Source organism: Crocodylus siamensis, chromosome 7 (genome assembly GCF_052110815.1).
Source record: "Crocodylus siamensis isolate JL-2025a chromosome 7, ASM5211081v1, whole genome shotgun sequence".
Classification (NCBI taxonomy): Eukaryota; Metazoa; Chordata; order Crocodylia; family Crocodylidae; genus Crocodylus; species Crocodylus siamensis.
Window position 1 is genome coordinate 66,202,940 of NC_143401.1, and position 23,231 is coordinate 66,226,170.

Consider the following 23,231-nt stretch of genomic DNA (forward strand, 5'->3'; position numbering starts at 1 on the left):
ACTTTTTTTGTTTATTGTTTATTTGTTGCATGGTGTAATGGGGCACTTGGCTCAAATCATTCCTTGAACCCTTGTACTAACTCCCAGGTCCAGATTGCCTCATCCCTGCTATGGTCTTTCTCTAGGCTTCCCAATGCAGACAATAATGCCATGGGTTCTTCTGCACCACAGAGCACATCAGAAAACATAAATGATCCAAAATAAGTTGAAGCTCTGGGTTAAACCACACCACAGAACACAACGTGAAGTATCAACAGTCCACCACAAACACCAGCTGCCTGAGTTAATTCTTACCCTATACTCTTTTCCTTCTTCTCTTTGCCTACCTCTTCACATAGGCAGTTCCCCCTCCCAGTCCTCTCTCTCTCTCACTTCTTCTTCCTGTTGCCATTTATTTCTGGGTCAGCCAGTCAACTTCGCCTCATTTACTAATTGGCTGAGCCAGCTGCAGCTTGTTAAGTGGGTAGCCTGCTAACTGGCTGGCTGGTTGCTCCAGGCTACAAGCCTGGAGCCTGTTAATACTGATCCCTCCAAGAGTGCAGCCTGAGGTACACTCTTCCATTATTTGTACCTCTCTCTGCCCCTACCCTAGAGACAAAATCCACATTTTATGTGGTAGTTCCTGGATGGTGGCATATTTTAAAGTTGAATGGCTGCAGAGATAGGTACCACCGCGTTAGTGGAGAATTGGTCTCCCTCATGGCATGTAGTCATTTTAATGGAGCATCATCAGTGACTAATTGGAAGTGGGTCCCCAAAATGCACAAACTGGTGGCCACTTGCACAGTCTGGTGACCACTGCACCTACTGCAGGGCCCCCTTTTGCAGGAGATCAGTTAGGGGGACTGAGGGCCACAAACTGGGGAAAAAACTACCAATAATAGCTAGCCAAACTTATGAAGGATTTTACCTGTCCTTTTTGCGGGTACCGGGGATTATACCAGGGCCTGTACCTTGTCTACCAGAGGCTGGGTCTTGCCGTTGCCCAGGGTGTACCCCAGATACTTAGTCTCCATCTTGCCTAGGTGATGCTTCATCAGGTTGACTGTAAGTCCCACCATGCAGATTGACTGTAAGTCTGCCCTTACTTTTTGAATGTGGTCTGTCTACATATCGGTGAACATTATAACATTACCTAAAGATGCAGCAGCCTGCTGCAGATGAAGTATCCTGCCCATCAATTGTTGGAACATGGCTAGGGCATGGTGGAGTCCAAAGGAAAGAGTTTGGAATTGATATAGCCCCCCTAGGTTGGTGAAGGCCATAATTTCTTGGGATGCAGGGTACAAAGGAAATCTGCTAGTACCCTATCATTAGGTCCAAGGTGTATATGTACTTGGCACAGCCAGTTCCCTCTACCAATTCATCTGTCCTAGGCAAGGGGTATGCATCACATTTCAAAACTGTATTAACCCTGGAAAAGTCAATGCAGAACCTGACGGTGCCGTCAGGCTTCAGGACCAGTGCCATAGAGCTCCTCCATTCACTCGCAGACTCCTGCATTGCCTCCAGGTCTAATCTTTTTGTCACTTTTTTTGCCAGACTGTGTCCTTTAACCACACCAGAATTTGTGAGTGTACTCTTTGGATGGTGTATCCAGGCTTGAGGGTGATCCAGTGCTCTGCAAATATGGTCGTAGCAGGTTTCTCCATGAACATCTCCCTAAACTTAGTCAGCATGGCATTCATATCCCCCTGCTGAGCCAAGGTTAGTTCCTCCCCCAAGCATGGCCCTGCTGGAGGGTTGGTGGGAGGATCCTGCACCACTGAAGTGGTGATCTCCCAGTTCAGGGACATCAGGCAGGCTTATTGGCCAATCCAAAGTTCTAAGAGGATTGACATGGTATACCTGTGACTAGCAACACTAGGCATATTTCAAAGTTGACTCGCTCAGTGCCCTGTAGTGCTTCAAATGGGCCTTGTCATTTGGCCAATAGTTTGCTTTCTGATAATGGCTGTAAGAGTAGCACTTGGTTTCCCAACTGATATATCTACAGTGGGCCCCTTTATTATAATGTTGTTCTTGCTTGTGCTGGAAAGCTTCCAGGTTTGCTTTTAGGGGGAAAACCTACTGTATCCCATTGTTTGCATAACTTTAGGATATTGCACAATATTCCATGCAGTGGAGACCTGGGACTGCCACGATTCCTGCAGTAAGTCCAGCGTCCCTCAGGACTGCCTCCTATATAATAACTCGAATGGCAAAAAGCCTGTAGAGGACTGGAGCATCTTGCACATGGTGAACAACAGATAGGGGAGTAGCCAGTCCCAATTCCAAAGCTCATCTGCTACAAACCTCTATAACATCCTTTTTAATGTCCGGTTAAATGGCTCAAGGAGCGCTTGGTTTCATGGTTGGAAGGGACCTGAGTAGATCATCAAGTCCGACCCCCTGCCATATGCTGGGGTCAAATGACCCCAGCAGCGTGTTCATCTAACCTCATCTTAAAGACCCCCAGGCTAGGCACTTCACTTGGAAGTTGGTTCCAGATTTTAGCTGCCCTGACAATGAAGTAGTGCCTCCTGATATCTGGTCTGAATCTGCCCTCTGCTAGCTTGTGACAGTTATTTCTAGTCACTCCTGGTAGTGCTTGGGGGAACAGGGATTCCCCCAGTGCCTGCTGGTCCCCTCTGACTAGTTTGTAACAGGCCACTCGATCCCCCCTCAGCCTTCTCTTGTGGAGGCTGAACAGGTTCAAGTCCCTTAGCCTCTTCTCATAGGGCCTGCTCTGCTGCCCCCGATCATGCAAGTGGCCCCCCTCTGGACCCTCTCCATGTTGTCCACATCCCTCTTGAAGTGCGGTGCCCAGAATTGGCTGCAGTACTCCAACTGCAGCCTGACCAGTGTCACAAAGGGGGGGAGGATCACCTCCTAGGACTTGTTTTGAGATGCATCTGTGGAAGGTATGGTTGGCCTTCCTGACTGCATCCCTACACTGCCGGCCCGTGTTCATCTTGGCATCTATGATGCCTCTGCACTGACGAGAAGGGAGTTCCCCAGCCTGTAGGTCTGCTGCTAGTTCTTCCTCCCCAGGTGCATCACCTTGCACTTGTCAGTGTTGAAACCCATCCCGTTCTCATCTGCCCACCCCTTTTAACCTGTCTAGGTCTAATTGCAGCCTATTCCTCCCTTCTAGTGTGCCCACTTCCCCCTGCATTTTAGTGTTGTCTGCAAATTTGAACAAGGTGCTTTTTACCCCCTTGTCCAAGTCACTGATGAAGATGTTGAACAGCATAGACCTGAGGACTGAGCCCTGCGGAACCCCGCTGCCCACATCTCTCCAGGTCGAAAATGACCCGTCCACCACCACTCTCTGGGTGTGGCCCTCCAGCCAGTTAGTGACCCATTTGACTGTAGGTGATGACTGTAGTCCCCTAGTTTTTTAATAAGAATGGGGTGAGAGACAGTGTTGAAAGCCTTCCTAAAGTCCAGCAAGATTATGTCCACTGCTACCCCTGTGTCTAAGGATTTTGTGACCTGGTCACACAAGTTTTTGAGGGTGGTACACTGAGGTGGTGACTGAATGAACTTTGAGCAATCCCGAAACCTCCTGCAACAGTTGAGACAGAAAAAACGTACCCTTGTCAGCTAAGTCCTCTTTCAGAATACCCACTAAGGAAAAGATCTGGATCAACGCCAAGGTCACGGTTTGAGCAAATGCTGACTGAATCTCCATGGCCTCCAGGTAGCAGGTGGTGTAGTCCATGAGCATTAATAGGAATCAGGTGCTCAGGACCTGGGTTCCAGTGGGCCAACTAAATCCACCTGGACCTGCTTGGGATGAGTATCAACCATGGGTACTAGAACCAATGGGGCCTTAGGACTGAACTGGGGTGCTACTAGCTGAAACTTGGGCACGAGGCATACAGTACTACTTGATCTTGCCATATACTTTGGGCCAGAAGAATTTTGTCCACACTGAGTTCTGGGCTTTTTCCTGCTCCAGGTGACTTTCCCAGGGTACTTCATGGACCAATCTTAGCACCTGCTTGCAGTAAGGGTGGGGCACCAAGAGCTGGGACTGCCAAATTCCCATGACCTGATCTTTAGTCATCTGGACTAGAAGGTCCCCCTGCAGTTCAAAGTGGAGGTCCTGGTTGGTCAGGTAGGGGTTGAGGACTACTCGATTAGCTTGGGCCAGTTGGCCACGTAGTCTCACAAACACGGGGTCTTCCCGCTGTTCCTAGAAAAAATCCTGGGTTGCTCCTAGTTGACCCAGTTATGGCTTAGGGCTAGGCTCAGTGGGCTCTGTCATGTTACCTCCCTGTTCTGGAGGGTCTAAATTACACTAGACTGCAACCCCTTTCCCTAAGAACTTCTGTTGCTGAAGAGAGGCTTCTTGTCAAGCCCACCTCAGTTTTTGCCGTGATGGTGGGCAATGGCTTAAACAGTGCAGGGTCCTAAAAAGGGAAGATCTTCCCATGTGTAGGCTCTTCTGGGTTAGTGCTCATCAGGGGCTTCTGCATTCAGCAGGCCTTCTGCAGCAATTGACCTGTTGAGCCCTTGTCTCTCCCCACTACAATGGGGTAAGCTATTTGGGAGGCCACACTGGCTTTTACTTGGCCCTTACACTTGCCAGTTATCAGTGTTGGATACACCACAGGGTAGGGATGGGTGTTTCCATGTCACATAAGTACATTACCTACTGAGATGTCTTTGATCCTCATGTATTGTGCCTGGACATATGTCGCACCTGAATCAATCTATTAACCCATCAACACAGACCTCTCCAACATTTACAGGGACTGCATAGCTCCTCAGGTCAGGGTCCCCTCCCTCCCCCGGTTGTCGATGAGGTAAGCCAGTGAATATCTGAAGTCCATCTAGGGGCAGTTTGGGGCCTAGTGCCCCTCTTTCATGCACTAGAAGCAGCTTAGTTGGGTGTCTGGCCTTTTGTGTGGACTGTGGGGTTCTAGAGGTACCAGGGTCCCAGCAAGGTCAGTTGGGATCAGGAAGGTGATGGGGCTTCTGCTCAGTCTGGCACCTGCTCTGTTGTCCCTGCAGACACCCTGCACCCACTGGGCTTTCCCCTACCACTTACTGGCCAATTCCCCCATGGGTCTCGCCACTCAGAAACACTGACCTTGAAATTAAACATAACTGTAGTAATTTGACCCATAGACTTAATTCATCCAGAATCAATGCATGTTACCTTTTTTGAAACTGCTGCAAGTTTTAAGACTGGTACTGTGTAAACACGTCTAAGCAGCACTTCCACTTGCGCACGTGCGCGCACACACACACACACACACATGAAACTATTCATGATAATTAATCTAAAGCCAAAAGGCTTATCATTTACCATATCATTCACTGAACTGGTCCTCAGCAGAGTCGATAGTGTTTCAAGCCATTTTGACCCTACAACTTGGCACTTCTCAGTATACACCAGAACCACCCCCCACCCCACCCCCTCAAAGGTTCCATGTGCTAAAAAGCCTCCCAACCATGACTGGAACCGGGTGTTCTTGTTATGAGTCGTGAGATCCTCCAAAAAGTTATACTGAAATGATACACAGGGGAAAATGGTCTGGCTTCATCTCATGGAGGGCAGAACCACACTAATGTGTGACAGGCTGAGAGAGGGTGCAACAGCAATTCTGTGTGAAATGTTTGGGGCCCAATTTGGTGATGTCTGGCAGACATTTAAGGCTGGTGAAGAAAGAGGAATAATTGGAAATGGGAAAGAAAGGTGTAGCTCCACTGTGGGAGTGAAAAAGAAGTCAAAAAGTATGCTAGGTAATGGCTCACCGTGACTTGAAAAGCAGTTGGCACTGAGGGGGACTTCACTTAATAAGCACTACTGTATATCTTTGTGGGAGGTTCCTGTCAGCATATTTGCTCAATATGGTCTAGGTATTTTATAGTTGCGTTCAGTGTTGGCTGCATTTAATCAACTTCATAGTTGGTTTCTGTTATTGAACACATGTGCTGCTTTGGGTAGCAGCTTAGTGATAAACAGTGTATTTAATGAGGTTTTCTTGTACGTGAATGTAAGATGAGGCTCTTTTCCCTATGGTGATTGGGAGGAAAAAACCTTGTCTTATATTTAAGTAAATATGGTTTGTCCACTTTATCCTTGAAAAGTTTTTTTTTTTTTGTTTTTTTTTTTTTTCATTAAGCTATAGGCATTGAATGTAAATGTTGGCTCTTTCATTAATATTTAAGTAGGGAATAACACGTTATCATTAAAAGGTTATTTTGATAAGCTATTCTTAAAAGGTTCTGAATCTGCAGGACATCCTACTACAATACTCATGTAACATGTCTCAGTGAAGTCATTGGATAGCTTCAGTAAGCAGAAATTGGTCCTATTTTAGACAAAAGTTTATATTCGCCAAAACAGGCTTTATGTCACAATCCATGTTCCACTTCATTTGCTTTATATGGGTTGTGTAAAAGGGTGTGCATTGTACAAGGCATTGAAAACTGCATTACCTTAAGCATATTTTGCTAGTTAGATGAACTAGTTTATTGAACGAAAGACATGTGGAAGTTCTTCTTGAATTGTTTTATTTCAATTTGACCATTTTATTTTTGCTTCTTATTTTAAACATTCTGAGATATATAGTGAAACTGAAACTTTTTACTGAAATCTGATAGCTGTTGTTTTGTTGACTTGGGATCTGCAGAAATGCAAGAAACGTCAAACATTTTTCCTATAAGCAAGAAGTGCTATCTTTCTATAACAATATTTGAATCTTGTGTGAAAACTGAATTCTTTCCTTATTTCTGCCCACATGCTAATAGTGAAATGAGTCACAGATTTTTTCTCTTGCTCAAAAAATTTCTTACCATTTGAGAAGAAAATACAGAGTAGGAGGGACTCAAAATATAGAGCTAAATCATCCCCTTCTGGGGAAAAACCCAGAAAGGGGAATGGAAGTTCCGCATGTTGAAACAGAGTTTCTTATCTATACACTGGCCATCGTGATGAGACGTGGACTATGAAGACTGAGATGGGGGCTACTTTCTATCTGTGAAGCAATATACCTATACTGCATGCAAAGTAACCAGTTATTATTTCCTCACATCACTATCATAAGTAGATTCGTTACATCATAGAGGCATAAAAATAGTGTCTGGCAGATGTGGGTGCTGTACATAGAATCTGATTTTACAAATGGCATGTTGATATGAGCATGCAGCCAGTGGATACCCCTCTCCGTCCCACACTCCCTGCCATTAGTTAAAGTACTCCCACCGCCATTTTGAAACATGGGGACACTGAATACATGAGATGCGGAGGCTGTTGGAGCATACTAATTAGCCCATATCAGAAAACTTGATTAATCAAGTCTGCTGTGATGCACTGACCTCGCACACATCTACAGGCGCCCTTAGATTTTCAGTAATGTTATCTGGTTTAAGTCCTAAATAAACAAATTTATGAAGAATAGTGTTGTAGTTTAAGTACTGAGGTGGACACAGCCCGTCCCCTCCCCCTGCAATTCTCCCCGCGAATACTATATTATTTTGATCATAAGCTCTTTAGGGCAAGGACTGTCTTAAGTAGTATGTCTGTTTCACGGTTGAAAGTGTGATAGCAGCATGGGTAGCCATATGTATGCTGTATTTAGTCTACTTAGCTCACATCACAGTAGTGGTGACTATGTAGTGGTGTATGTCATATGGACTGTACAGGCCCACTGATACCCTCAGGACCTAACTCAGGAAGGCCTATCCATGCTGCAGTGCCACCTTTGACTGCAGTGTAGACATATACTTTATCTAGCCAGGTCTTAAAAACCTCCAAGGATAGATTCCACCACCTCTCTAACCTGTTCCAGTGTTTTACTAACCTCCTAGTGAGAAAATTCTTCCTAATACCTAACATAAACCTCCCTTGCTGCAACTTGAGATCATTCTTCCTTGTTCTGTCATCTGCCACCTGAGAACAGTCCAGCTCCATCCTCTTTGGAACCCCGCTTCAGGTACTTGAAGGCTGCTATTGAATCCCTTCTGAGTCTCCTCTTCTCCAGACTAAATAAACCCAGTTCCCTCAGCCTGTCCTCATAAGTCATGTCCCCCAGTCCCCTCACCATTTTCATTGCCTTCTGCTGGACTGTCCAATTTGTCCATATCGTTTCTGTAGTGGGGGGCCTAAACCTGAACACAGTACACCAGATGTGGCCTCACCAGTGCTGAATAGAGGGGAATAATCACTTTTCTTGACCTTTGACCTGCCAACACACCTACTAATGCAACTCAATATGCTGTTAGTCCTCTTTGCAGCAAGGGTACACTGTTGGCTCATATTTAGCTTATTGTCCACTGTAACCCCCAGGTCCTTTCTGAAGAGTTGCTGCCCAGCCAGTCAGCCCACAGCCTGTACTGGTGCATGGGATTGTTCCGTCCTGAGTGCAGCTTTAATCCAAATAGTCATGAGTTGTTTTGAGTCTGTGCCTGCTTCTGCTGAAGTTAACAGACATTAAAGTATTACTGTCTGTACTCTTCTACCTTCTAAAAGCAAAGGAAACAAGTATTTGCTTCAAAGTCTACACATGGAAAAAAAAAATTTTAAATCATACATTATTGTATACAACATCATGACTTATTAAATTGAATTGTAGCAAGTGAATTAACAAGGTAGAGCAGGAGGAAACCCAAGAGGCATACTGACTTTAAATAAATCTTTTCTGATGCTTCCTGTTCTGCTCCTGAGATACCACAGCAAAACTACTAAACCAAAACCAGGGATTGAGACAAAAAGCAACAGCTGACCCATTTACAACCCTTTTAGCATTTGAAGGGTTTTGTCTTTTTTGTGACACCAAAATGTTACCCATTGCCAGGGAGGAAAGATTTTGCTTAATATTTTAATCTGACCTGGTTTATCATAAGAATGCTACAATTAAGAGGTCTGTTTACTTGTTAAGACCACTCTCTCCAACCTATCTGTGTCCTTGCCAATCTGGTGGTGGTTCCAGAATCTAGTTTCTTTCCAACTTTGTCCATGGTTCTCCTCTATTTGACTCCAGTCTCTTCAGATAATCTTATGCCTGTTTTAATAATGTGCAGTAATCTCATAGCCTTTGTAATGTGCACTAATGCTGGTACAGATGTTTAGGTTTACATATATATATAAAATTAAACATTTCTAAGTGTTCTTTATATTCATTTTAGATGTCTTGTATGTTATAATGTTCTAATAGCTTTATCTCTTCTACTATCTTAAAAAAATAAAGTACTACTTATTAGAATAAGCATTAGATTATTCTTTTAGATTTCAACTGGAGGCCATGCACTAACAGGGAGGTTAGTGCAAATTTGGCTTATGTGAATTTACAGTGCACTGTCAGCTCTAAACTAGCTTCCTGTGTGGATACTCATGGTGCATAGCAGCTTGAAGTTGCTGCTGTGCACCATGGGTGTTCTTACACTTGCTTCAGGAGCGGTGGTGAACTGTAATTAAAGCAGCCCCAAGAGCCACTCTAATTAAAGTGCCCACAACATCTCATGTATCAGCATCCCCACACTTCAAAATGGCAGCAGGGGTACTTTAACTAAAGCTTGTCAAACAAGCTTTAGTTAAAGCACCCCTGCGACCATTTTGAAGTACAAGGACACTGATACATAAGATGCGGGAGTTCCTGGAGGTGCAGTAATTAGTACACTCCAGCAGGCTTGATTAATTGAGTCTGCTCTGATATGCTATAATTGTACCACATCAGAACAGCCTCCGTGCATATCTACAGGCACCCCATGAGTCTCGCTTCAAAAAGGGAGTGAACTCCTGTGGCAGGGCACGTGTAGTGCCTGCCACTTTAAGGTTTCTAGTTGGCAGTGGAGCAGCCAGCAGGTGGGTGCTAGCCTCATCAAGGCTAGCACATGACCCTAGGAGGACCCTGGGATTGGCTCAGGGTGTGGAACAGCTTCCATTTTAACCCAGGCCCTCAGAGAGAGAAGCAGCAGTTGGTGCTGAGGAGGCAGCATCATGCTAGCTCCTGGAAGACCTTGCAGTTAAGGGCAGGAGCTATGGGGATGGTTTGAAGGCTCCTGGTCCTGGGTATGACATAAAACTGCACCCTGGTGGGGATGGGTGAGCTGGTGGGGCTGTTTGTATTGGAACAGTCCCCTCAGAAATGCTAGGTCAGTTACCACACCAGTGAAAGGCAAGGAGGGGCACCTGAAAACCCCAGCTCCTGCCCATGGGTCGGTTACTGACAAGGAAGGAGACCTGGGCCAGGCAAGCCTAGAGGGGGACACCTGAGCCTGGTGTAGTGGGGCCAGGCATGGTGGCAGCCACCTGAGCCTACAGGGTGCAAGACCCCAGTGCAGGGGGCCAGGCATGGCATCAGCCACCTGAGCCTCACCAGGTGAAAGACCCCAGCAGTCCAGTGAGGGGCCAGGAGTGTGAAGCAGCCAAGTGAGGGCAGAAGGCCCAGTGAGGGGCCAAGTGTGTGGAGCGGCCCAGTTGAAGATGAGTGGCCCTAGTGAGGGGCAGAACCACCGACTGGGGGAAACAGATATATCGGATGGGATAATATGGCTATACCAGATGTGACAGAAATATTGGAATTGACAGTATGGAAATACTGGATGTGAGATACACACGTCCCATGCCTCACAGCTGTTTCTAAGGGAAGGTTGGAACGTGTACTTAGGCCCTTGTTATCAAGAGGTCAAACAATGGGCAGCATCCTGCCTTAGAAATAATATTCATATTATTTCATCAAGGTGTGGCAGGAAAGTGAGGCGGGGGTTTAACCCTGAACAGGCGGGTGGCTGGCACTGAAACCCAGTGCAGTGTAAACTCAAGACACAGACAAAAGTGACAGTCTTTGCCTGATTTGGCCCCTGAAAGCTCTCTATAGCCATGACCAAATACAAATTTATGGCTGCAGAGTGCTTTAAAAGGGCCTAATCCTGCAATAATTTGAACCCTCATTACATGAGTGTTCAGATAGTGATTTCATTAACCTGTGTCTACGTGCACTGGGACCAGGACTCAGCTGATGCACCCCAGCTCTCCTCCTGGCCCTGTTTTCAGAATGGGAGGGGGGAAAGGAAGTGGAGGGAGTTATTTCTGGGGATTGCCGAGCTGGTGCTGGAGGGTGGACTAGGTGGATTGGAGCTCCAGGCCATCCATCCCCCAATTCCAGCATGGCTGGGGAAACCCCAGAATGTACCTCCCTCCCCTGACTCTTCCCCCTCCCATTCTGAAACAGAATGGGACCTGGGAGAGGCGGGTAGAGATGAAGGAAGAGGCTACAGAAACACAGCCTCTCTCCCTGGATTAGCTCCAAATTGGAGCTGTATCCCGTAGCCTCCCAACCCAACAGCTACCATATGTTGGGTCGGGAGGATCAGTCTTTCTATGAAGTGCCATGACTTAAACCCAGGAGCTACACTTCTGTTCCTTCATATCCCAGCTTACTGCACACTGTCTTCACACTGGACAAACCCTAAGTGTCCAAATAGGGTGTGTGTAGATGAAATGGGGGCCCTAAATTCAGTGGTGGGTTTTAAAAAACACCGCTTCAATTTAGGGCTGATTTAAACCCCTGTGTTGCGCACACACCTCACTGACTTAACTGCCTCTCCGGTCGGGAGATGAGGGTGAGCTGCTGGCAGGCAGAGCAGTCCCTGGGCTTTGCCCGGGGCGGGGGGGGAAGGCTGGTACTTCCCTCCACAGCAGCTGGCCCTCTCCCCCCCCAGCAGCACCCGTCCAAAGCAGCAGTGGCAGGGAGGGGGGGGAGAGAAGCAGGCAGCCTTATCCTGATTTATTGCTCACCATCCCTGCACCTTGCCCCCCTGCTACCTGCCCAGTGACCACTTGTCCTGTCCCAACCCCCCCTTCCCCACACTGCCACAGCTGTGCTTGCTGTGGGTCCCTCACTGCTGTTTGGCTGTGCTCTGGGTCCTGGCCTGCTCCCTGGCTTTGCACTGATTCCCTCTCTACTCGCTGGCTTAGGATGGAACCAGGGAGCAGTATAAAATCCAGTGTGGAGCCAGAGAGCAGTGAGGGACTCGGCGTGGAGCCGGAGCAGAGAGCAGTGCAAGACTCTGCACTGTCTGCAGGTACTGCATTGTTACTTAATACTCAATTCTTAGATGAGGGTTCATTTGCCACATGTTGAATGGGGGAAAGCATTTAATCTTGGAATCAAAGAAATACAATATTTGTTTTGTCATAGTATTAATTTTGAGTGTTCATCATAGTGAACAGGATATAGCAGCCAAATTTAATGGTTTGCATATTAATAATACCTGTTTGCTCTTTGTAACTGGTATCAGGATGTAATATCTTTGTAAAAATTATTATCTTGTGCAGTTCTAGAAATGTATAGTTTATCATCTCTCATTTCCAAAATAAATTGCTTAAGATGTGTTTTGGCAGCTGAATGTGTCTCATGTCTAGACTTAGGTAGTCTGTTAATTAACTGAGAAAGTCAAGAATGTCCTCCTGTCTTTTTTTATTATTGTCATTTTCTTTGCAGGTACCTATAATTTCAGCAGGGTTTTTATTGGGTTTTACTACTCAAATCACTGATTAAAGAACAAAATCGTTATTATAATTTTCAGACACATCAAAGGCACAGGTGGGAAATACTAAGAGGCTACTTCTTGGCCTCTTGTGGGCGAAGATCAAGTGTAGTAAGTGTAGTAAGTTTATAAAGGTCAGTCCTGTACTAAGTGATGCAGTGGTAAATATTTACCATTCATTCCACCAACCAGGTTTGGCATCCTGGTTATTGTCAACTGACCTCTGGTTTTGAGGAGGTCAGTAGCAAAGCTAGAAGCTTTATCCTTCATAATTTATGCTACATAAACAATGGACAGTATCCTTTTACATGATTTAATATTTATTGAGAAGACATAGTCAATACCATTGTAGTTCTGTTCATAGTTCTGCTGCAGCCAGTAGTTTGGACATTAGCAGAAGTAGAATCTGATTCATAGTAAGGAGGGAGATGTCAGTCTGAAGTCAAGTTAGAAGGCAGGATAGTTTTGCACCTTGCAGAACATCCAAAGTGGATATTACATAGTACAAGCTTTCATGAGCAGAAGATCATTTCATCAGATGCTGTGAAAAGACGGGCAGAAAGCAGAGTATAAGGAGGGGAAATTAGAATGCTAAAAACAAGAAAGAGGTAGGGACAAGGAAAAGGTGGGGGGGGCAGTGCTAAGAGAGACAAACCTATAGGGACAAAGGAGTCATTAAAGCTAACCCAGATAATTGGATTAGAATCCATAGTCCATTTAAAACATACTTAACACAATCTAGTCTGTAGATGATTTCTTATTTCACAATTTCCTGTTCAAATTGTTTTTTAAAAAATTGTCTGAGAACGGCCGCCTTCAGATCAGCAATGGAGTGTCTAGGGAGATTAAAGTGTTCTGCCACAGGCTTGCATGCATTTCTGCAGCTGATTTCAGAGTAATATTCATTCATTCTGTCACACGGGGATCCTCTAGTCTGTCCAAAGTAGACTGCAGAGGGGCACTTTAAGCAGGTGATGGCATATGGGTGGAGTTGCACGTGAACACTGGATGTTATAATCTGTGTTCTTCAGTGATGATGGCCTGGTGCCTCTGATGCAAGGTGTATGTCTCAGTGAAACTGGGAGTTAGGTAGCCTGTTGATTGAGAGAGACTATTTGAAGTGTGTGCGTGTGGAAAGGAGGGGGTGGCTGCTTGTATACAATGGGAATTTAATAAACATTTTTCTCAAGTTTGATGCCTGCCCTTAAGGATCCCTTACAATTTTTGTGATTTTTATAGTATTTGTGTATTTAAAAAGCTACTTTTCTCTTCCCTTTTTCAGTGTGAAAAATCCACAGGCACAAGAGAAATAGAAACCTTAAAGCAGCAGGTAAAATAAATTTCAGACAAAATTGTAAGCTGGCATCCTGTCTGTAAAAAAAAAAAAAAAAAAAAAAAAAAAAAAAAAAAAATATCTTTTTAAATGTTTGACTAACAATAGCTTCCCACGTGAACTTTGCCCACCCCTGAATTAACAGCTCCTGTAATTATTTTGGCTGGAAGGCTGCTTAATTAGTTGTGGTGAGCTGTTGAGGGCCACAGCGGTAGCCCTGTCCCTTAACAAGTGCCCTGCGCCCTGGTCACCATCCTGGGACTGGACATTCTGGTCCTTAACCCCTGACCTTTGTCACTGGAAGTCCCCTTGCCCCCAGAAGTACTCCTTTTGGGGGGTGTTGCCATGTTCGAACCAGAAAAACAAACCATATAATAAGTCAGAAGTCTCCTATACCTTATTTTAATTTTATTTTAAAAAAATATTTTAGTCCCGATTTATGTGTGTTTGCATAGTCTACATCGAGGTGATTGCATAACAACTCAGAAATAAAGTCTTACTCTTGTATAGTGTGTGGTGGGGTGTGTATAGGGGTAGTTATGTGTACAGGGTGTAAGTATATGTGGGAGGGTTGTGGAGAGTGTGGGCAGGGTATGGGTATGTGGGTTTTGTGGGGGACCCTGCTATACACACTTCCCCCATGGCGCAAGACCCCCACTACCGCTGCCAGCGACTGCACATGGCAGCTGGCAAGGAGTGGAGCCAGGCTGGCTCACCTCTATCATGCGGGGCTGGTGTGCAGCTCTGGGGACTCGCGTGCCAATGTGGGGAAGGCCTGTGCAATGGAGCCAGCTGCCTTACCCACTCCCTGCCACAACATGCAGCTCACAGGACTCTGCCACAAGCGGTGGGGAGCCCTGCTCCCTGCATCCCGGTGGAGTCCTGGGGGCTGCATGTAGCAGCAGATTGTGGGGCCACACCATCAGCTCCATTGTGCAGGGCTGCCCCTTGGTGTGTGAATTCCCAGGGCTGCACATGAGCCCTGTGCAACAGAGGTGGGCCAGCCTGGCTCCGCTCCTTGCCTGCTGCCACATGCATCTCCTGAAACTGGCTGAGGCTGTGCCCTGCCCAGCAGCTGCACCTTCATGGGTCATGAGCACCTTGAGGGCCTGTCACCTGCTGCTGCTGCCACCGCCAGGAAGGGCTGTGCACCATGGGGAAAAGAGTGTGGAGGGATCCTCACACCCCACAAACCCACACCCTGCCCACCCATGCTACTGTCACCCTCCTGGGAGCAGGCCTCAGGTTCCACACTCCTGCCAGTCCCAGCCCCCTGCACCCTCCAGCTGCAGCTTCTCTACCTGCTGCCCAAAGTGAGCACTGCAGCCAGGACATAAAGAGGAACCTCTGGAGGCTGAGGAAGTTGAGCAGGTCCCACAGTGGCAGCAACAGTGGCTCCTCCTGGAAGCTGTGCATGCTGGCTGCACTGGGGCCCTCCCATGCAAGATGGTGAGAGCAAAACGCATGGGCTGGGCAGGGGACAATTAATTGGTGGTCACCTGTGGGCCAGATGAAGTCACCTAGTGGGCTGGATCTTGCTCGCCCCTGTGTTAATTGTTAGCAGCTAATTCAAACTGGCAAGTGTCAGTTTCTGATTAGTGAAGGTGTTCTATGGCACTGGCTTTTCTGAACAGGTTTAAGGCATGTGAAAATGATAAAGTGCCTTACAACTTCCTGGTTTTCTTAGTAGCAGAATGTGAATCTCCTTTGCTTAGTTTATTTCCACTTAGCTATGGCTAAGTGATATAAAATTATAGTGATGTAAATCCTCTTGGATATATTTCGGTGTGAATAACTTTTTTTCACTGAGATATGAACAGACTACATGCTACAGTACATATCAACAAGTATGCATAAGCTCAGTTACTTGTCAGAAATGTATATACCAATTAATTCAGTGGTTTAAAGGCAAATTATTTCAGTAGCATTGTATCTTCTGGTCTTAAAATCCAACTGAGGAAAAATAATAGAGTGAGGAAGGTCAAGGTTTTTTGTGTAGATCAACAGCTGAAGCGCACTTTACACCTAAAGAACATAAGGTGATCATAGAGAAGAAAACGGTGATACTACTATGTTATGAGATGAAAAGCATGATATTTTGATGCATATAAAAGAGCACAATATTAAGATGATGCAAAAATGTTGGAAGGTCACAGTGTTACATGTTAATTGCTACAGTTAGTTGACTTTGCCATCTGCTTTTGATGGTGCATTTGTTGAAAAGGGTTTAACTGGCAGCTCAAGTAATGAATTGGTGTTCATTAAATGTGTAAAAAAAATGTATCTAGAGTAAAGAATTTTCATAATAATGTCAATCCTCTTGCATCTAAAAGCAAGCTGATTATGACCTTACATACCTACAGTTGTGACAGTATGAACTATTAAGACAAAGTTGCTTGAATACTAAACAGTTATGCATAAACAAAAATGTTGCCAATCCATTTTTATACCTCTGTTACAGAAGATAGAAAAATACACTACCTCAGATTTCATATTGTACTTTTCATCATGTGGGTAGTATATATTCCTAAGTGTAAGGACAGTAGAACAGTGAAACAGACTTCATAGGGGCATTGTAGAATCTCTTATAATTGAGATTTTCAAGAAAAGACGGGATAGACATCTACCTGGGATTCTAGAGGAATAGCAAATTCTGCATTTGTACAGAGGATTGGATCCTTGAAGTTCCTTTAAAGCTTAAGATTCTGTATTTATGGCATGCCAGTCCTGAAAGGACACAGGGCCTTAGTGTAGTCAGTTGAACTATTCACATGCATAGTTAAGTGTTTGTAAAATCAAAGCCTATGCATGGTAGATAGCAATACCCACATGTCACTATAGTAAAGGAACTTGTCAGAAGAACATGGCAGCTTTTCTCATGTTACAGTTCTATACAGGCTTTTTTTTTTTGGTGGAGCTGGGCAGAGAAGTTGAGGAAAAGAAAAAAAAAAAGTTTTTCCCAAATAAAAAAGAAATGGAAAGTTATGACAGCAGAACTTGTGTCGTCAGATCTTCAATAACAGCTTTTAAGACTAGCTTTTATATCCCATTCAGAAAATTGCATCACCAGCACTGTTGTGCCCTGCATCACTATGATGAAGTGTTGTCTTTAAACGCACACAAAGTGCCACCTCCTGGAGCACTACCAGTATTTCTTGCAACAGCTGTATTTCCCATAAAGGTCTCCATAGAAGTAGTCACAAAACATAGTTTCTGAGACTGCAAACCCTGCCCCCCCAGGTAAGGGGTAGGTGCTGACCAGCTGGGCGGGGCATGGGATAGACCCGCGATTTGTCAGGGGAGGGCTCCCACGGGTGTGCATGTCAGGAGGGCATGGGTGGGGGCATGTCCCCCCTAGATCTGTGCAGGCTGGAGGCAGGGCTGTGCCAGGCTTTGTTGGTGGGGGCTGCAGCCACCCCAGATTTTGCTGTAGCTCCCTCCCGGTGTCGGATTATTATTTTTTTTATTAACATTATTATTATTAATTACAATGCATTAGAGTGGCCTCTCTGCATGTGTATAGGTGCCTCTTGAGTTCAAACTCTTTTGCTGTAGAACCAGAATAAAAGGAAAAACACTGTTACATCTAAAAGAGTTGTTTTTGGGGGCAGGGGTGGTGCGGGGGTTTAAATCCAATTCTTGGAGAACTTGGACAGTAACAAAGACCATAGGTAAAGCTTTATGATTCTGTTACAGATATGAGGATAAAACCAGTATGGTTGATTTTTAGTCTAAAGTGACTACACAACTGGCATAAAGTGCCAAGATATGGGTCCTGAGGGATTGCCCACTTGAGAATAATTTTCTGGCTGGAATCCTGAGCCTGCCTTCCCTCACAATTGGAATGTAATTAGGACAAGAAATCAGTTAGAATATCAATTTTGTTGAGTCTTTTTCCATTAAGATATTGATTTAAAATATTAGTATTTTACAAGAAACACTATCTTGAAACATTATCTAAAATAACTCACATTTTAAAAGGTAACTGTCATTAGGCTCCAAAATGTATAAAGACATTGGATGTTGATAGATGTACCTTGCTCCACGCTCTAATTCATGGCACTTCTTACAAAGCGCCATGAGTTAGACCTCCCTTCCTCCCCTCCCCACCACCCCCCGCAGTGACCCAACAGGCATTTGCCTGCTAGGTCAGGGTGGGAGGGCTGGAACATGCCACCCTGGCCAGTAGTTGGGGAGGCTCCAAAAGCTTCTGAGGAGGCTGCTGAACCATCCCTCTCTCCAGGCCACCCTTACCACCAGAGTTGCTGGCTGGGGTTTGCTGCCTGGCTGGAGCTGGAGTGGGGGATGTGGAATGGAGCCCCTGCCTTGTAGCCCCTCTCCCAACTATCGTAGCAGGGGCACGGGGGGGGGGAGCCAGGCTGGGCCCACAAAGCAAGGGAGTTCTGTTCCACAACCTGCTCCAACTCAGGCCAGGCAAGCCAGCAGCTCATGCTGCTCCTTTCCCCCTCTCTGCTTTGCCTGGCCTGAGCTGGAAGGGAGTGGAACAGAGCCCCCTTGCCACGCAGGCCTGGCTTGGATTCCTCAATGACCCAGCCAGGGTAGCTGGAGGGGAGGGCTGCAAGGTGGGGTCTCTGTTCCATGCTCCTCCCCACAGCTCCATCCGGGCAACAAACCCCAGCCAGCAGCTCTGTGCTGCTCCCTCCATCCCCCTTCCTTTTCCCCTGTTGACAGCCCTGAGGCTGGGCTGCATCAGCCTAGCCCACAACACACAAAAAATTATCCCTAGGGAACACAAGTTCCTTAAGGTGCTCTAAAGCAGATCACCTTCGTCTAATACCTCATCTGAGGAGGATTCATTTTTCGTACCGTGGGCCATTTTAAAAGCACTCTGCAGCCATGCATGAGTGTCATGGCATGGGTGTACAGCACTGTCAGGGGCTCAGTCACACAAAGAATGTAACTTTTATAAACGTCCATTATATTTCAGCTCAACTTTTGACAAATATGGAAAAAATGTTTTTTCTAACTCTAAATGGGCTATGTTGCTTTGTAACTTGTTCTTAGGGACCTACCCAAACCATTATTTCATAGAAGTCATGAAATTGGGCAATCTCTGGAAAATCCTTGGGAGCGGGGATGAACCTTACTAAAAATAAAATGCTGGCTTCTTAATGGTAGCCAGCCGTCCTGGGCTGTAGCATTCTTGGGGCAAGGGTGGAGGGAGACTGCCAGCACAAAGGCAAACAGGCAAGATGGCTGCTGCTTCCACCCCTCATCAGTGAAAACTGCCTGTCACGTAGCCCCGCCCCTCTCCAACCAGTGGCAAGGAACAGGGCTATGACAGCCCACAATCGGGGGGGGGGGGGCCACCAGACACCTCAGTCAGTCAGAGGCTTAGGGCAGTGTTGGGGCAGCCACATTAAGCTCTAAAAAATTGCAGCCAGCCCCACAATCTGCCCAAGAAATTGGCTGCCTATCTCCTCAAGTTGGTAGACTGCTACCTATTCTATACAAGCAAGGTTTTTTACTCTCTCTTTGGATGATACATTCCCAGCCTCTCCTCTGCTGCTGGCTTTCAAACAGCTGACTAACCTTGCCCGACTCATCATCAGAAGTTGAATTCCCTACTGCTCAACAGACATCCAGGTGGGATGCAGCCTCGCCTTAACAATAGATGCTTATCAACACGTCTCCACTGCTACTACAATCAACCGCCCCAAAACGAACCCATCAGAATCCATGGATTCTACACATGCCTTTCCCAAAATTGTGGTATGTTTGTTTCAGTACACCAAATACCCTCAGGGTAACTTGGCAAGGTACATGGGCAAAACTGAACAGCAACCACGAGCCATAATGAAGTCGCATAAGAAAAATGTAAAATATACCACCATTCCCCCCTCTCCCCCCCCCTTCAAAAAAATGTCCTTATCTCTCAGTTAATTCCTGGACCACCATGGCTACAACACTTCTTATACTGTATAGTACTGTACGGATTTCAGTGAACTTGCATGGGGTAATTCTGTGCAGTGTTTTTGTCTAATGGATTTAATGGTATAATGCGGCTGGAGTCAAAGTATCCAGCATTGTGCTCTTTCTCTCTCTTAATTGAACTGGAGAAAATTTCCTTGATATATTTTAGTAAGTTAAAAATGAAATGCAGAAAAACTCTGTTCAACTTAGGGCAGTGGCATGCACTGTTTTAACTGGCAGACACTTACAAGAGTTACATGATTAGAAGCAGGTTTTAGTCTGATTTAAGATGCACATTTTTAAGGATGAAAGCCAGTGGTAAGTGGGTGCTAACCTCCCCAGGGCACCATGCAAATGCCACCTTATTTTTTTTTTTTTAAAAGACCATTAATTTATTTTGTAAAGGTCTAGTAAAATAGTTGTTATTTTCATATTTGCTTTTGAATCATTAGTTTCTGTTACAGAACATAATTGGCAAGAGTAGAGTTCTTGGAGATTGTTTCTTCCTGAGTTTACTAGAATTTTAAAATTTATTGGGATAAAGCCTAGTAATAGGTTTTGTTTTTAATTTGTAGTATAACTTCATTGTATAAGTATAGCTGCAAAGTTATTTGGCATGTGCAGTATAAATGTGAATATATTTTTGCTTCAGCTTTCAACTGTGGGAAGCAAAAACCTTTGCTACTAATAATTTTAGTGTGAATTAATAATTTTTTCTGTACTTTTTCTTTCCTGCTCCTTCCAGAGATTGAAAGGTGGCATCACCATCTTGTAAAACTATGTAAAGGCTTCATATTGTTGTACAACCTTTTTTGGACAATGTATTAAGAGAAGCATCTTAAGTATTTCAGCAGAGAAAATTCTGAAAAAGTAGCTTGCAGTATATAACATAACATTGAGAAGACAAAATTTCAGGATTAACTGAATATGACAGTCATTAAATTGTATTATATAATCCTTATAATGTAACGTGCAAAAGCTATAATTTTGTTGAGAATCAACTGGAAAACTAAGAATATTAACAGAGAGCTTGATCTCCCTCTCCAGTGAAGTAATAGCTACAGTGAATTGGCCAAGGGTACAGTTTCACAAATTAATCCTAGAAATGAAAAATGAAAGAAAACCTTGGTCTTGTACATGCAGGTGGCAGCCACATTTAGACTAGGATTTTAAAGTCACTCTGCTGAACTTCCTTGAAAAATGGCACCAACTGCCACTGGCTGATGCTTTGAGAGAGTGTACAGTAGTAGCAGCTGAGAGATTTGATGTAGCATTAACTCCTGATCAGATTTTCATTTGGAAATCCATGAAATAAGCCTGATTAGAAGGAGTTGAATTGGCTGAGGCATGCAGTGAAGTGAATCTGATGGCAGTGCAGAAAATTAGTTGGTGTAGGAGATAATCCAGTATTGACAGTGAAAGCAGAGTTGGTCAGCAGATGCTTTTCGCCAGCTCAAAGCTGTCGGTAAAAGGTAGTGAAATGAGTAGTTGACCATAACGTAGCATAAGAGAGGAAAATTCAAGACTTTTACTGTTTGTGTGGAGTAGCTAGACCAGGGGTGGCCAACCTGTGGCTCTTCAGAAGTTAATATGCGTCTCCTTGAATCTTTGCACAAGCTCAAGGGGGAGGGAGGAGCAAAGATTCAAGGAGACGCATATTAACTTCTGAAGAGCTGCATGTGGCTCCAGAGCCACCCCTGAGCTAAGACTGTCCGTGCCAGCAGTGACCAACCTCCAGCACAGGTGCCACAAGTAGCACATAGCAGATCAAGGAGGGGACAGGTAGCACAGGGGCAGATATAGCAGGAAGCAGAAAGCAAAGCAGCAAATTAGGCAGGGAGCACAGGGCTAGGAGTAGAAAGGAAAGCAGCAGACTGGGCAGAGAAAGGGGGTTTCAGTAGCACTTGAAGGTGTGGGACTAATTTATGACTGACCCACCTGCCAAAAGGTTGGTCTTCACTAGTGTATGCAGTATGCCATTATTTTACCACAAATAAAGGGTGCATTCACTGTTCTCCCTTAGAATCCAATGATAAAAATATAAGAAAATTAAAAACAATCATTTTATATGTAAATGGCTCTTCTTTTTTAGGAAAAGTAAATGCATGTGGAAGTGCAGCCTCACCATATTTGTATGGGAAAAAAGTTGAATGAGCATTGTGGGAAGTTGTTTAATATCCATCTTGTAAATTAGAATATGCTTCTGCAAAATAGCAGCAGACCAAGACAAATCTTCAAAATAGAATGGTTTTATTACATTTTTGTAATTTTTACTTGGCCCCTGTTAATCTAGCAAAAGAATAACAAAGTCTACAGGTGCATTATTTTGTTTTTGAAGTATTTGAGTAATAACTCCACTTAATCCAATAGAGAATAGGTTTTAAAACAACAGACCTTAGAAGAAACTTTAACCATATTTACCCAAATCCAAGATGACTTTGAATTTAAAGCGTCTTCCCCAATAATTAAATTATATACGTGGAATCTAATTAGTGGAATGTTATCTTAATTTTTCCCCCACTGACGTAGCAGAGAAACCAGCAGCAAGGACCTCTGCCCCTTGCCCCTACATCTGTTGTTCTCTCTTCCTTCCCTTCCCCGCCCCCCGTGCCTTCCTCTCTATGCCTGTGCTTGCCCCTCTCTCTCCATCCCACCACATTGCCCCGCTGCTACCTGTCCCCCACCCCAGTTGCCCTCCTTGCTCAGTGGAGTTGGGGCTAGAGGGGCCTGAAGGAGAGGGGGGTAGGCAGTCGGGGGGGGGAGGGGACAGGTGGCACAGTCCACAGTCTCCCCCATGTAGTCTTCCTCATCACATGAGCCACCCTAGTCCGGGACAGGACGTAGTCCAGCTCCGGTCTGAGAGCTGAAGCCATAGCCTCAAATGTTGTTTGGGGCAGGAGAAAACATCTTGGATTTGAATAAATACAGTACGTTTTCACAAAATCTGTTCTATAATTGTCAGTATTAAGCTGCCTGTTAGTGATTCTTGACCAGGGTGCTGCAAGGAGATTTTTTTTTGAGGTTGCCATGCACTGTTAGTCTGTTAGGTGTGCAAACATGATACACAAAATAAACCCGGAGATTTCAAATAGGAATCTGATGTCAAAAACATTTTGATCTGCTGTAGTCTTTCTGAGTTCTTTGCAACAGAAAAATTGTGTTATTATTTTTCCATAGTCAAAAATGAGTGAAATCTTAGAGCTGGCATTTTCTGAAGCGTGCCTTCAGTCTAACGAGGAGTGCCTTGAAACTCAAAAGGTTGAGGCTTGTGCCCTACAACTCCAGTGGTGGCAGGGGGTGCGTCACCACAGAGGCAGCAGCACCAAGTCTCGCCACCCCACTCTGCCCTCTCGAGGAAGGTTCCACCCACTTGGCCACAAAGGCAGCTCTTGCCCAGTGCCAGTCTGCTGCTCTGTGCCGTGCAGCGGAGGAGGGCACATCTGGGGGGCACATGCTCCCCTGCCACATTTGCCTC

General features: G+C 45.2%; 1 protein-coding gene across 7 annotated transcripts in view; it reads left to right on the plus strand.

The window, feature by feature from the left end:
• PCGF5 (polycomb group ring finger 5) overlaps positions 1–23,231 on the plus strand; it is a 104,950-nt gene that overhangs the window by 23,104 nt on the left and 58,615 nt on the right. For 2 of the 7 annotated variants that reach the window (XM_090057055.1, XM_090057057.1), the window contains exons 3-4: positions 13,772–13,819; positions 19,338–19,555. The exons of 2 other annotated variants lie outside the window; for them this stretch is intronic. In XM_090057055.1, coding sequence (XP_089913181.1) covers positions 19,523–19,555 — 33 coding nt within the window. In that variant the 5' untranslated portion in view covers positions 13,772–13,819; positions 19,338–19,522. The remainder of the gene's footprint in view (positions 1–13,771; positions 13,820–19,337; positions 19,556–23,231) is intronic. 3 more of the 7 variants (XM_090057061.1, XM_090057062.1, XM_090057056.1) reach the window with 2 other exon arrangements.